Raw genomic sequence first — 15,118 nt, 5'->3', positions numbered from 1 at the left:
TCATTGCATGTGGATGCCTTTTCCAGTTTAGATCCTCTTCTAAATGGGATTGGACATCAGGATTGGTCAATAAGTATGACAGCATCGCTGCTCATGTGCATTCATTAGTGTATTTGATCGATTTTCCTTACTGCTTTCATTCCCTGAAATGCAAATGTAACATACTTATTTGTGTGTGCTTTCTTCTCTGGCAAAAAAATCACACCAGGATATCTGCAGGTTGGATGAAGCCAAATTTAAGACTTTTTAAAGACCACTATTTAAAGCTGTGTCTATCAAAGACCTTTCATTGATTAAATATGAAATATTAACATTATTTTGATATCCTTTATAAAATGAGTATGAAACATTTTATTGTAAACTTTACATAAGAAAATACTGTACAGCAATGTTTATTGTCTCTGTGGTAATTAAAAAACAGCACATTTCAGAATCAAAAATCATTTTTAATCAATGAATCTGTGGATTTGTATTGTTTAATTTTTCTTTAACTTTACATCAACAATATGAACAGTAGAGTTTAGGATATTCCCCCCCGACATGGTTGTGAAGCATACATATGGCTCACCAGACTTATCAGCTTTTTAATGGGTCACGGATGACCAGCTGGCTAAGTCAGCTTTAGCTTGTGGCCACTAGCAACTCTGATGTGATGTAATGTCTGATTTCTTCACACTGAGCAGTAGGCCTCCACCTGCATGACAAAGGTCGTTTCAGATCATTCTAATACACCAAAATGAGCATTGCTATCCTTGTAAAGTCAATATTTATAATACAGCTCTTGTATAGGAGTTCAATTTGTGCATGCATTGTACCTATTACTTTTTTTTTTTTTAATTCTGGAGAGCTCAGTATTGTTCATTCGGTAATTTTACCGATTTGACATGTCATCATCATTGCGCTCTTTTGTTTTGTTTTTTTTGTATGTGGGTGAGTATGTGCATGTGCGTGTGTGTGTGCGTGCGAGTGTGTGTGTATTCAATAGTTCACCTAAAACCCATCAAAAAATCCTACACCGTTCACCCAAACCGAACACTTCCAGCCAGAGTCGTGAGGCCGTCAGGAGACCCGAGGAAGGACCAAAGAAAAGAAAGGAAAGTGAAATCCAGCACCAACCAGACACCACCCACCGGGCCACCAACCAGAGTCCCCCACCAACCCCAGAGACATCCAAACTCCAACATATCAGGGAGACCTCAAGAGACCAAAGGAGAGACTGAGGAAAGGAAGGAAGACGAGAGACAGACAAAGCAGAGCGAGATCCACAGACACCAGTCTCCACCGATTCAATGACCCGAGGAAGAAGCAGATTGTTTCTGAGTTTCGATAGATGCTGGTGTGGTGGATCTGAGATGCATGAAAATCTGCACCAAAGAGGGGAGCCGTCGACCCCTGCCAGGACAGAGCAAGTGCAACACCTCAGGGCCCCCCAGGCCGCGGCAGCGCCAAAGGACGCCCCCCGGACCCCCCACCGACACCCCCCAACCAAAGGTTGAAAGAGCAGCCAACCATACATACGGCTCCGTTGAAGAGTTGCCCACCCAGCTCAGAAACTACTAGCCAAATGCTAGGCACTATGCTAACTTGCTTCACACCATCTATGAGCTGCGGCTGGTTAGCTAGCGCGACTAAACACTACTTCCGCGGTGTCGAGTTGTTCCTCTAAGCCACTAATGGGATAGAAGCCGCGGACGTCCGACTTCCGGGTTTCACACAGCGTCGTTCCAACACTTGCACCTCTATCCCTGCGACCCCCAACCGCGCGTTCCCGCCCATCGGCGTGGTGCCTCAACTCTCTGAAGTTCTTTGGTCAACTGAGACAGACACACTACACACTCGCACCCGTTGACGGGAACGCGCAACCGAGGGACACAAAGGCGGAAGCGCGGCCCACACGTCGCAAACAGGAAACGCAAACAAAGCTGATGTGTGAAAACCAGGAAGTCGTAAGTCCACCCTTCTGCGTGGCATATACCCCATACTCGCCTCCGTAGAGGTGAATAAGCCACAATTCTGACAAGTATTGCTATTGCTAAAAGTTTTGTTATTGCTAATTATGCGACATTTCGGAGAAACCATGCTCTCCGCTAAGAGTTGTGAAACACCAAATAAGTGCTGAGTTAGTATAGCACACTTTTAAAACATGTCTGTCTCAAGCCGCAGCCCAGTGGAGAGTAAGCACAGTAAAAAGTATAGTACAGTATATTCTCAAAATTGCATTTGTTTTTCTGAAATGTTTCAACCATCCATTTTCTTAACCCCTTGTCCTCACAAGGGTCGCGGGGGTTGCTGGAGCCTATCCCAGCTGGCTTTGGGCAGTAGGCGGGGTACACTCTGAACTGGTTGCCAGCCAATCGCAGGGCACACAGAGACAAACAACCATCCACAATCACACCTATGGACAATTTAGAGTGTTCAATTAATCTGCCATGCATGTCTTTGGAATGTGGGAGGAAACAGGAGCACCCGGAGAAAACCCACGCAAGCACGGGGAGAACATGCAAACTCCACCTAGTCCGGATTCGATCTCACGTCCTCTGGACTGGGAGGCGGACGTGCTAACCAGTCAGCCTCCGTGCCGCCATGTTTCAACCAATTTAGCTTTATTAAGGGACTTCAGAACCCATTCAGAAATACATCAAATTTTTACTCTTGTGTTTATATTAAAATATATATTTATATTTATTTGTGGCAAATTTATGCTGGTTCTGTTGTGATGTAAGAGGTGCATGACAGAAAAAGCAGTGACAGAAGCTGAATCACAGAGTTGGCAGAGCTATAGACATTAAGTATTTTGTACATGGGGCCTGTGTGTATTTATGTCATGCAGGGATGTGATTTTTCCGCTAATTCGCGGAATTCCGCTTTTTTTATCCCCCCCCCCCCCCAAAAAAAAAAATCGATTTTTTATTTTTATTTTTAGTAGTTCATTGTGTATGCACATGACTCCGACAGATAACATCTTCTACTATAACAAAGACATTTGTGGTATGCTCTAATATGAGTTACTTTTCATTTGGTCATGATATAATTATTTGTTCATGAAATTTGAACTCTTCAACATTATTTATGTGTTAACTTAGTAATCACATTAGTTAGATATGATGATATTCTCAGTGATAGTTTTTAAAAGCAAAGGCAGTCCAATGTTTTTGAATGTGACTGATTTTGAGTTGACTAAAACTGCCATTTTATATGGGATAGTTCAATATGCTTTAACCAATAGTGAATCTAAATGTCAAATTGTCTGTCACTTAAATTTTAAATGTTGTTAAATTCAACGAAAATAAGCCAGCAGTTCAACCTCATATTTTTGGTCGGTGGTCATTTATTTGCTTTATATAATTTCCACTACTACAATAGCCGAACCTATCACTGGTCTACAGTACAATTGACTTTATTCGCTCTAAAAGTGTTACAAATGCATAAAAAAACACTTGGCTTTTCCAAATAAAAGCTACACTTGCATTGTGTGCGCAGGATAATACTTATTCACTTGTATTTTTTTTTATGGGGGGGGGGGGGGGTTCTGGTGTGTAGAACAGAGATGCCCTTTTGGATGTTTCCTTTCTCTCTTCCTGTTGGAAAAGGGAAACCTCCAAAACCTGCAGGACTCTGGCCCTCGAGGACCCTGGACTTGGCAGTGGAACTGGGTCATGCGGACTTGATAGTAACAGACACTGGTTAGAATATACTTAGCAGAGACTTGGAACTGGAAACTCGGTGTAATATGCAAATATTTGGAAGAAGATACTCAGTAGTAGAAACTTGGTGGTAATGCAGACTTGGAAGGAGGCACTTGGTAGTGTTGTAGAGAACATTTCATGGTAAACACTTGACAGCCGAAACGTGAAAGTGAAGCTCTACCTACGGTTGTGTTTAGGGTTCGGGTTCCGAGAGCTCAACCCACCAAGCAGGTTGCTTGATGGGTTGTCTAATTGTCAATTTGTCTAGTTGTCAACACATTGGACAAAAACAGACAATGGTGGGGAAAATACAAGAAAAAGAAAGACACAAAGAAATGGCCAACGAGAAAGAATCTCTGACAGCAAGTGTTTGTGGCAGTTGTTCACTTTTATTCAACATTCCAGTGTGTAAAGAGGGCTTGTTTTCAGTTGGAGGCGATGGTCTGGTCCATCCAGGCGCGGAGTTCGGTGACGCGAGCGTAGACGCCGGGCATGGTGGGCGTGCACGTTCCGCTGCCCCAGGACACGATGCCCACCAGGGTCCAGGCGCCCGCCTTCTGGCAAACCAGGGGGCCGCCAGAGTCGCCCTGCAAAAAGACGCACAGTTAACACAATCGTTAGTAGTGCAGACGTGGTCATAAAACAGGTGTTAGTAGTAGACACTTGCTAGCAAAGACTTGTTGGTAGGCACTTTGCATTAGTGGACACTCGGAAATGAGTCGAAAGTTGAAGAAGGTTGAACCCACCATGCAGGATGACGCTCCGGAAGCTCCGGCGCAGATCATCAGGCTGCTGATCTTGTTGCCCCAGAATCGACGGCACTGCTCGTTGGTCAGCAGCGGCAGGGAGGCCTGCTGGAGGAGGGCCGGCGTGTCGGGGGCTGAAACGCAAGCACAGGGCGGATGTTGCCGTCAAGCCGTACGCCGGCTGGCCCCCGCCCCCCGCGGCCTTTCCTCACCGTTGTGTCGGGTCAGCCCCCAGCCGCTGGTGACACACTTCATGCCTCCGGGGAAGTCGTCTCCTGCTTGGGCCACGCAGACGGGCGACACGCGCATGTTCATCTGGGCCGGACTGGCCAGCTTGATCAGCAGGATGTCGTTGTTGATCGTGAAGCCGTTGTAGCGAGGGTGCTTGAAGACCTGCCGGGCGGGACGCCAGTCGCAGCGTCAACGCAACGAGCCGCGCTAACGCTAACAACGCCGTAACGACAGAGGCGCGCTCTCACCTTGCCCACCTTCAGGACCTGGGTGTCCTCGGCGGTGGACGAGCGGTCGTGCTCACCCAGAACCACGCGGTGAGAAGTCCTACAACCGGCAAGACAAACACCATCACGCTCGTGCCCGTCCGTCGGCAATCAACAAAATCCATCGTAGCGCAACGTGTTCGTGCGCCAGCGAGCACGAGAAACGTTTTGACTGCGAATGCCGCCATGATGCCGTTACCTGACGTTGCAGTGGGCTGCCGTGACCACCCAGTTCTCGTTGACCAGGGAGCCGCCGCAGAAGTGGAAACCCGTGTAGTCCTGACGCAAATAACACATGCTGGTGCCGTCACATCACTTTTTGTGAGCCATCGTGCGTGTGCACTTGTGTGTACCTGCAGCGACACCTGCCAGGGCCACGAGTGAGGCACCGCCTCCTCGCCGTTGACGATACGAGAGTATCCGGTGATCACGGGAGCGACGGCGGGAGTGCCGCAACCTGATGACATCATCATGGCATTGAATATGGCGTCGTGAGGAAGATGTTGCCAACAAGATGTATGGAATGTCATGAATATGAAATTGTGAGTTTGACAACCCAGCTAACTGAATGCTAGCATGCTAACGCTAACTCACCGTAGGCGGCACCGACAAAGGCGAGGCAGGAGAGGATCCACAGGAAAGCCATGGCGACATGATGTCTTCTCTGGACACGGCAGGCTTTTATACGCACGAGCTCGCGCCCGATTGGAGGAGATTGGGGCGGGTGGGTCACACGCTATCAGCGGACGTGAGAGTTTGGCCACATGGAATTCCGGGAAATCTATAGCTGGGCAAAGAACGTTAAGTGAATTTGGATGTGTCACCAACTGTATTTACTGGTGGCTTCATTAATCATTGATTGATGAATTATTTCTATATGGATTTATTTGATTGATTTATTAAAAGGATATTGCATTGGTGATATATTGGCTTTATAAATAAATACTTATGTAATATGTAACATTTTAAATAAATATGCCAGAAAATATAATTGTTGATATTGTGTTAATTGATCAAAGATTTATGTCGTTCATTATTCACGGCTTGATGTATTTCTTTTGACATCTTTTGTGAATTGCTTTATTGATACTACTTATGCTTGAAAGATGTTTGTATTTGTATGTCGACGTTAGATTCCGTGGACTTTTTCAAGGCCTCATTGACTGATATGTTTATTGATGCTTTTTTGTTACTTTTTTGTCAACTGGGTGTGTGAAGAGACTCGTTTGCGATTATGCAAATAAACCTGACTTGACTTTTTAAGTAGAACCGAGAAGAAACGGACATCTATGGTAAGAGATTTGCATTCAAAGACGCTGCAAAATAAGGCTTCATGTGTTTGAAGGTCACATGTTAGACACGACACGTCTGTCTTTTTTCCCAGCTGTGTCGATAACAACCGTGCGCATACACAATGTATAAAACATATTTACAGTGTAATACACGTGCATATTTGTGGTTTGGCAGCCACAAATTCACATATTCGTGAGGTTAAAAAAAGTCATCTTAAAAATGGTAAAGTGGGTTTTTTTGGGGGATGGGGGGGCGCTATGTTTTTTGTATGTTTACATTTGGTCACATAAAACTCCAAAAATAGAAACTCGATAATAAACAATAAACCAACACTATACTGTGTGTGTGCGCGTGGGTTTATATCACATCATCGGGATCATTTTCTGGGTTTTTGCTATCATTGAGGGGACCACGTGTCCTTGTTGGGACATTTTGGTGGTCCCCATGAGTCCAAACCTCTTTTTGAGGATCAAAACGTGGTTTTAAAGTTTAGGTTTGAATTGGGTTGGGGTTAGGGTAAGGGTCTAGGAAATGCATTATGTCAATGAGATGTCCCCACTAGACATGTAAACCCATTTGTGTGTGTTTTATTCTTTTGTCGGAGGAATGCACCCTGCTATACATGTTTTCCAAGTCAGTAACTTCATTTGAGGGGCAGCTTTGTCATTTTATGGAATGACTTTTAGGGCCTGAACAGCCACCGCTGCGAGATTTCTATTGTATCTGAAGAAATTCTTCCTCCCATCTTGAGTTTTCGAAATTCTGTATGACAAGGACGGGGCATCAAATTTTGCATTTCATGTTTGCTCGTGTAAACGCTGCAAAAATGTCCAAACATCACATGTATGTTAATAGTCACTATCTGAAGGCATATGACAATATTGGGTTATGCATATGGTGCCACCTCGTGTGCCGCAAAGTCTAATGATTGACCGTGACAATAAAAGCTACTGTAACTTGACCCATGTGATCCTATCTTCTCCAAATTTCACGTATTTGTTGACAGTCCCGCCCTGAAGACATCTACGAATTAGTGGTCGTGCTGTGAAATTTTGTTGCCATGTCAGCAGATTTTTTAAGACCTTAACATGGATGAAAACTCATGAAACTTTGCACACACACCAGGCCTGGCATAATAATCAATATTTTAATGTGTGATTTTTCAAAAATAGCTCAATAACGCATCCTACAAACTTTCGACAAAGTAGCCCCAGTTGTCCGTTTCACTTCACAGAACTACAAAATGTTGGAGGCTTATGAAACAGTCCAAGACCTACAAAAAAGTCCCTCGGAGAGCCATATGTTAAACCAAACAGGTTTAGTCAGACATTTTGGATTTACTTTCAAATTTGGCCCCATTTTTGGCCTATTATAAGAGGTCATATTTGAAAGACCTCCTCCGGATAGATTTGATCCGACTTGAATCTGTGGGTGTTCCCGATGAAAAGTCAAAACAAACTTTTTACTTCGCCGCATGCTGTTAGTGCGGCTAAGAAAAAGTAGGCTAAACATGCGTGAAAACTCCTGATATTTTGAATACACATCAAGACTGGCACAAGATATAAGCATCCATTATGTAAAGGTTTATTTTGCCATTTTCAAAAAAATGTCAAAGTTCAAATTGGGTTTTTGTCATAAATGTGTTGAGAAAGTGCTTGGTGCTGTGTGGAGCAGCGGCTGCTTCCCCAGGACACGATACCCACCAGGGTCCAAGCGTTGTCTTTCTCGCACACAAGAGGACCGCCGGGGTCGCCCTGAAGTGCGCAAAGGAGAACAAGTTGGAACGAGCTGACGGCTTCTCAAAATTCCATTTCAAGCAGTATATTCCCACCCCAATTTTTTCGAGTTCTGCACTTTTGAGTGTAGTACCCTATTGTCCCACAACATACTGGGCAGAACTGAGCTCTGCTGAAGAATAATTCTGCCTTTCAAGTAGCACCTGTTTGACGGTTCAAAATGACTGTATGCAGGGATGTGATTTTTCCGCTAATTCGCGGAATTCCGCTTTTTTTTTATCTCCCCCCCCAAAAAAAAAAAATTCCGATTTTTTTTTAGTTAATTTATTTTTTTTAGTAGTAGTAGTTCATTGTGTATGCACATGACTCCGACAGATAACATCTTCTGCTATAACAAAGACATTTGTGGTATGCTCTAATATGAGTTACTTTTCATTTGGTCATGATACAATTATTTGTTCATGAAATTTGAACTCTTCAACATTATTTATGTGTTAACTTAGTAATCACATTAGTTAGATATGATGATATTCTCAGTGATAGTTTTTAAAAGCAAAGGCAGTCCAATGTTTTTGAATGTGACAGATTTTGAGTTGACTAAAACTGCCATTTTATATGGGATAGTTCAATATACATTGAAAATTTATGCTGTTGTTTTGTCTATTTCTTTGTCATGTGAGTGCATTGAAAGTACTTAAAAACACGGAAAACCCATGAGCACCCTGGACCTAGCTGGGTGCCAGCGGCCCCCAGACCCCCGGCTAAATTTTCAGATAATTTCACTTTGGTCAAATCACATCCCTGGCCATGTGTCAGCAAATGTGTACGTCCATTGGCTGGCACTGTGCAGCAGTACCTGGTTGCATGTAATTGTGTGTGACAGAAAAGCAGCTGGCAACAGGGCAGGGATGTGCAGCAGCATGGCAGAGTAACTTGTGAGTGTTGTGCATCCAATCGAGCTGCGAAGCCCCGTGTTGTGTGTAACTGTGGCACACCTGGTGTGTTCAACAACTCGTCATGTTGGATGTTAAAGAGCTTCAGACAGAGACACAGCATGTCTTTAAATCAGAGTGAGCTGTGTCATGCTTTTGGGTTTGTGTCTGGTGTGAATGCACATGTATGAACTGGTCCTGTAGTCTTTTGTATTTCATCTCGATGCCAACGCGTGCATGCACCGCATGTGTATACACACACAACACCATCTGCTTGCTGTTGTGGAGCTAAAATCCCTGATAGCCTCCTGTCCCCGTTTTCCGAAACAGCTGATCAGTCATCCAACTCGCTGGCTGGCAAGCTACTTCAAAAGACAAAGTTGTCTCCGGAGAGTCGTGCGTTACACTCTCAGACACATCAAATGCAATAATAAAGCCACTTGTACGACACCATGGCTGCGGCTGGAGCTGAATGGCCGAGGCACAAAGGAGTAGCTTTCATAGGCCAGATTTACCTTGAAGTTTTGAATATTTGTTGCCCCTTTGTACTGTACTTGTAAATATAATTTTGTAGTATAATATTTTGCATTTTATGCCAGTGCTTGATTTTCTCTGAATACTAACTGTTTACACCATGATATTTTAAGCCCTTCCACAATTAACTATAGGCATATAATGATGAACCTTTGACACAATCGCGATGCAAGTTATTTCGGTGGCTATTTTTCTTACCCGGAAGTCAAACGCTTGTTTCAGTAGAGCCCCGCCTCTCCCCCTGTGGCTGCCGCGCCCTTCTCCTGACGTCGGCGACGCCCACGAAACATACAGATTTTTAAAATGCACAAAATTTCACAGGCTGCTAGATCTCTGCGCTTGGTCACGCAAGCCATCAATTCTTGAATAAACATTTGAAACAAAACGGGTCCTTGCCGCAAGAAATCGTGGAAGAGAAGCGGAGCAGAAGAAAAAAAAAGCACTACAGCGGGTCATGAACCCACACCATGCTGCATATGGGGCAAACACACTATCCACTACACCATCCATTCATCAGCACAAATGTTTTACTTGTAGTTTATACCAGTGTCAGCCAGTGAATTTTAAGACAATTGTCATTTCATTGCACTTTGGCATTACAAATGTGTAGAATAATTGATTGCTTTGAAGTCATTTGAACAGAATGTTTATTGATAAAGGCTACTTTTGTCACTATCCCATGGAGGGATGTCTCAGAGAATGTGGGCGTGTGTTTAGTCCGCAGAGGCGGTGCGGGGATGGGGCCGCACGCAATGATGTCAAACCGTGCCAACAGCTCGTTTTCTCAGGTTGGGAGGGGCTGGTGCTTGGAGAGCAGAATAACCTAGAATTTCTCACACAGGGGCGAATGAAGGAAAACACAACTTTGGTCATGTTTTTGGTGAGGAATTAGCATTTTAACATGGCTAAAAGCTCCCAAAAGTTGATTTTTCATGTTGCAGTCCCTTTAAGACAAGCAATGGAGTTCTTCGTTTTTGCAGGTTTTACGATGACGCCAACATAATTCATTTTGTACGTATGGAGCGTAATGCAGCGCACATAGTCTGTATTACTGACTTATGCCAGCACAGTAGTGAAGTATAATTACAGTAAATATGTATTGTAGAAAAACTTACTATAAATACAAAATCATTAAATGAAAAACAACAATAAAAAAGTTCTGACCTTTACTCCTGTTGGCACAAATTATTTTGCACTGTGCTGAACCACAAAATGCAAAATGGTTACAAAGATCCCCTGTATCTCCCAAATAAAATCCCCCGAATATTTAATCTCAACTGGAGTTGAGCCATTCTATAAATGCCTACATTTAAAACAAATTAGGAAAATAGCCACCTCGGGATCTACGCTTCTTTGAGGCAAGTGCCAAAATAACTCCAAAATAGATGAGCCCTTATGAGCACATATCACACTCAGACCTAATTAAATGTTGCCACAAACTCTAGTACAGGAATAATTCACTGCAAATGTCCCAGTGATTTATTTATTTGTTTGTTTTTTTAGCAGGAGTAGAGATGGAAAAATTGCTGACAAACTGCCAACAAGTCTCCACAGGGAGCGTTCTTGATTATCAAATTGAATCAACCTCCTTTGTCTTGGCACAAGGACACTACCAGCTGTAGTCAATCATCATTAAAGACAATTTTGGAACCAGCATGTACACTCAGCAACCATAACAATAGGTACAATCTATCAACTATCCTTAACAATATATATATATATATATATATATATACAGTATTTATATGCTGTACCGAGGGCATATAGGACTATATGCACTGGACTTTACGACAGTAGTCCGACATGACTAAACCGCAATTAAAGCGTTTCACGTTAACTACAAACACTTGTGCAGACATTGGATCACTTTACAAGCCCCCTATGGAGTTGTCAATGACTACTTCGAAGTGGATGAACTGGTCAATATGTGGCCTTCTTCCATTTTGTGAATAAAACTGAGAATACTGACAAAAGATGCTACTTTTTAAAAAAAAAAAAATTATGAGGAAGTTATCGGTGTTCTCTGTTTAGGGCTTAGGGAGATGTCATATAAGCAAGTGTTATCAGGCCTCATATCATAGTGAGCATACTATTTGCTGAGAAAATATTCTTTTTGCTAAAAGACAGTACAGTAAACCCCACTTCAACGTGGGTTTTGGAATCGAGATATAACTATTTCATGGATTTATTTATTCATTTATTTATTTTACAGCTAGAGTTCTATTTTGCTCTGCCATCCATTCATTTTTTTTGTGTAATTCCAATGTTGGCCAGTAGATGGCGGCACACCATTATGGTTGACACTGTAAATATGAAAGAAGAAGAATGAAAACAGGAAGTATTTCAGATCATGAATTTCTGCTGAAGATTAATGAATATCAATCCACTTCAGTTCTTTATACACCAACAGCAATCGACGACTGTTGGTTCATTTTATTTATGGGCATGATTATTGATGTGAATGGCAAGATGATAAGTTTGTTAGTTTGGGGGAGAAAAAATTCATTTTTTTTACTTTTTTTCGTAAACTGTAACATTGTACAATATTTTTGTCATTTCGATTGATGTTTTTTTTCTTTCAATATATTATGTTTTTAAATACGTTTGAATTATTTTAAAAGTGTGCACAGACCCAAAAGAGAAAAGTGGCTTAAATTCTTTAAAAACATCCCTTAGGAGTATTTAATTAGAGAATTTCTATATTGCGAGTTACACTTAATCCGGAGGTGGTCTGGAACGTAACCCTTGCGATGGTTTACCTCATGTGCAATTTTATTATCAAGTATGTTTTTTCTTTATGCTAAGAAGAACAATTGAATGACATTGACGCAAGCGTGGGAAGGCCAAAAGGGGACTGACTTTAATTTTTACTGGCCTGACAGAGGTCTAGTCACAGACCCCATTTCACCCCAGTGCCCACCCCCCTCAGCACTTACCTAACATGGGTGGCGCTAATTAAATGTTCCAGACTCCCAGGCTTTTAATAAAGCCTGACATGACAGCTTGACCTGTGCATGTCAGAGTGACCCGGTAACCCGGAAGCAGCCTTGTGTGTTTGTATTGTGTATGTGTGTGCTACTCTGGTTTGGAGTCTGTATCATGGGGGCAGGGGCAGACACCTGTCTGCATCCCAAAGAGGTCACTTTGTTAGGGTGTGGGAAGCATTGTGACTCAGCGTCTCTGCAGCAGAAGGCACTATATTAGCAATGCACTTTTATTAGTATTCTGTTTTCTTCCTGGAGTGCTCTGAAGATGGATTTTTTTCTCACACTTGAGCAGTTGCCCTTGAGATTGATATTATTTTATTTTCATCAGCAGTACTTAAACACATTACAGCCACAGTTGACACACAGTTATTTTATTTCCCTGTGTGGAAAAATACAACAAACTAAAATGTGTTTCTGCATTTGCACTGCTCTGCCACTGAGAATATGTAGTTCTTAGTACCAAGTGAAATGTATACAGTAGATAGACTGACTAATACATGGATGCTTTGATACAGTAGGTGGAGAAGTGGATGGATTGGGGTTTAAAGGATAAATAGGTGTGGGATATGATGGATACAATTAAATTATGGTTGAAAATTGGTAGGAAAATCCTTGAATGGATGAGTGGGTGGAGCTGTGGTGGGGGGTTGGGTGGACAACTGGTGGATGGATGGATGAATGGCAATTGGGTGGGATGATACAAGTTATCCTACATCAAAAGCAGTGTCACTACACTGAATCTACCCACCAGTGAAATGTAGCAAGCTAAGGTAGGTTATGAACTAGAAGAGAAAGATAAATTCTGGAAGGAGCTTGACGAAGTACCGGTAGTTCTGAGCATCCCAGGTGGGGAGAGTCTCTGGATTGGGCAGATGTTTGTGTAGGACACGGGGCTGAAGAATTGATGGGTCAATTTGCTATCCCAGAAAAGAACATCGAGGGGGCAGATGGTGGTAGATTTTGCCAAAATGATGGAAATGGCTGTAGTGAACACTTTTTCAGAAGACAGGAAGGAGAGTACCTGTTCAGAATGTCTACTGGTAGGAAAGGCAAAAAGGAGAATTGGTGGTGGAACCAAAAAGGACAGGAATGCATGTAAGGAAATAGGTTAGTTAAAAAGAAGTGGGACATTGAGAAGACTCAGGAAAGAAGACAAGTGTACAAGGAGATGCGATGTAGAACAAAGGCTGAGGTGGCAAAGACCAAAAAAAAAGGCATTTGATGACATGTATGCCAGGTTGGACAGTAAAAAAAAAAAAGCGAGAATGATCTTTACATGTTGGCCAGACAAAGAGCTAGAGATAGAAAGGATATATGCTGTGAATAAGGATAGAGATGGAAATGAAGAATAATCATCTTTTTTGCAACGCACGAATGTGTTAACTGGAGAAGTCCATCGAAGCCCAGAAGGTGCTGCATTGTGAACATCATCTTTGTTGTTCTACAGGAGGCCTGTGACATGGTACCAAGAGAGGAATGATGGTACTGCATGTCAGGGGGGCACTCAGAATGTGGGCAGGTGGCCTCAGTTGCCCATCCCTGGCATAGATGGATTTACAGGTGAGGATTGGATGGAAGGCTAATGCACAAATGTGTAGGTGAGATCTGTGCTGAAGGGGGATGGATAATGTATGGATGAACGTGTGAAGGTTTGGTTGTTGTTCTATGGATGGATAAGTGGATAGATGGTCGGATTGCTGAGTGTTGAAGAATGATTAGATGAATAAATAACAATCAGCCTATCACAGATTCAATGCAGTGACATTCGTTGAAAAGTCCACTGAACAGCTTTTGAGGATTAACAGTAAATGATTAAGCCCTGTTAGCATATGGATAAACAAGTTAAGCTTCTGCATTAGCATATGTGCGTGTGTTCCAATTGAAACGCGGCGCTGGCATTTGAGCACAACGGGTGATTTGAGAGCTGAACGTGACCACAAAAAGTCAACTTCTAAAGCAAACAAACGGAAACTGGCGGTGTGAGTGTGAACTTTAGACTGGCCCTCTGATCGCTACCAGGCACGAGCAGACAGAGGACCACATTGTGTGTGAGCTGCAGCTGCTCTCACAACAGCTGTCTGCTGTTTGTATTCCCCCCTCACCATTAAGAGAATTTGATACTTTGATACTCCCATACCCATATTTTTGTGATGTGTATTTCTGTACACTAAATATCCTGTGTTGTCTAAGTCCTCATCCCCGCCCAATGAAAATGCCATTTTTCTTCTCTTCTTCCTCCCTGTGGTCATCTTAACTGCCCATGCTGAGGAGATGGAAGCATCTCTATATTTACTCCATCTCCACCCTGCTTCCTCCTCGGCAGGCAGTGCTATGCATCTTTCATCTGTGGAGCCAAATGACCTATATTCTTATTCTGAGCTCTGCAGCCGCAGTTCATTTCTGCCCCAGTCTTGGCCCTCTCTGGGCACTTAGAGGTTAAAGGCTAAAATGAATAAACAAAACCATATTTTACTGGGTTAGGGTTGAGGAAATGGGCCCCTACCAATGGAATAATAAATATTTCAAAATGTAACTGTTTGGGACGAGCAACTCTATTAAATACTCACTGCTACTGTAAATGGGTCATGGCGTATCTTAGTGCACATGACCCAGTTTACCTTTTTGCAAAAGCATAATAAGCGCATGCCCAAATACTTTACGTTTTAACTAACAAGCGGATATTGTATTTTTTTCAGTTTATGCATAC

At 42.8% G+C, this 15,118-nt stretch overlaps 2 protein-coding genes across 2 annotated transcripts in view; one reads left to right on the top strand and one right to left on the bottom strand.

Moving 5' to 3' along the window:
- The window catches only part of LOC144050925 (uncharacterized), a 167,551-nt gene that overhangs the window by 140,625 nt on the left and 11,808 nt on the right, over window positions 1-15,118 (top strand). The window lies entirely within an intron of this gene.
- On the bottom strand, window positions 4,062-5,678 carry LOC144050438 (chymotrypsin A-like). The gene is made up of 7 exons (XM_077563673.1): window positions 5,524-5,678; window positions 5,283-5,386; window positions 5,129-5,208; window positions 4,912-4,990; window positions 4,645-4,825; window positions 4,433-4,566; window positions 4,062-4,273 (listed from the first exon to the last, which is right to left on the bottom strand). The coding sequence occupies exons 1-7, from the start codon at window positions 5,573-5,575 to the stop codon at window positions 4,112-4,114; spliced, it is 792 nt and encodes a 263-aa protein (XP_077419799.1). The 5' UTR covers window positions 5,576-5,678; the 3' UTR covers window positions 4,062-4,111.

This window comes from Vanacampus margaritifer, chromosome 4, assembly GCF_051991255.1.
Source record: "Vanacampus margaritifer isolate UIUO_Vmar chromosome 4, RoL_Vmar_1.0, whole genome shotgun sequence".
Classification (NCBI taxonomy): Eukaryota; Metazoa; Chordata; class Actinopteri; order Syngnathiformes; family Syngnathidae; genus Vanacampus; species Vanacampus margaritifer.
The sequence above is the reverse complement of the archived record's forward strand: the minus strand, read 5'-3'. Positions and strand labels throughout refer to the sequence as shown.

What these genes read in the sequence shown, in the direction of transcription:
- LOC144050438 (XM_077563673.1), bottom strand. Translation starts at nt 5,575, where the DNA reads ATGGCTTTCCTGTGGATCCTCTCCTGCCTCGCCTTTGTCGGTGCCGCC. An exon ending in CCTGGCAGGTGTCGCTGCAG is followed by an intron (nt 5,209 to 5,282) that starts GTACACACAAGT and finishes TATTTGCGTCAG; the next exon opens with GACTACACGGGTTTCCACTT. An exon ending in AGGTCCTGAAGGTGGGCAAG is followed by an intron (nt 4,826 to 4,911) that starts GTGAGAGCGCGC and finishes CCCGCCCGGCAG; the next exon opens with GTCTTCAAGCACCCTCGCTA.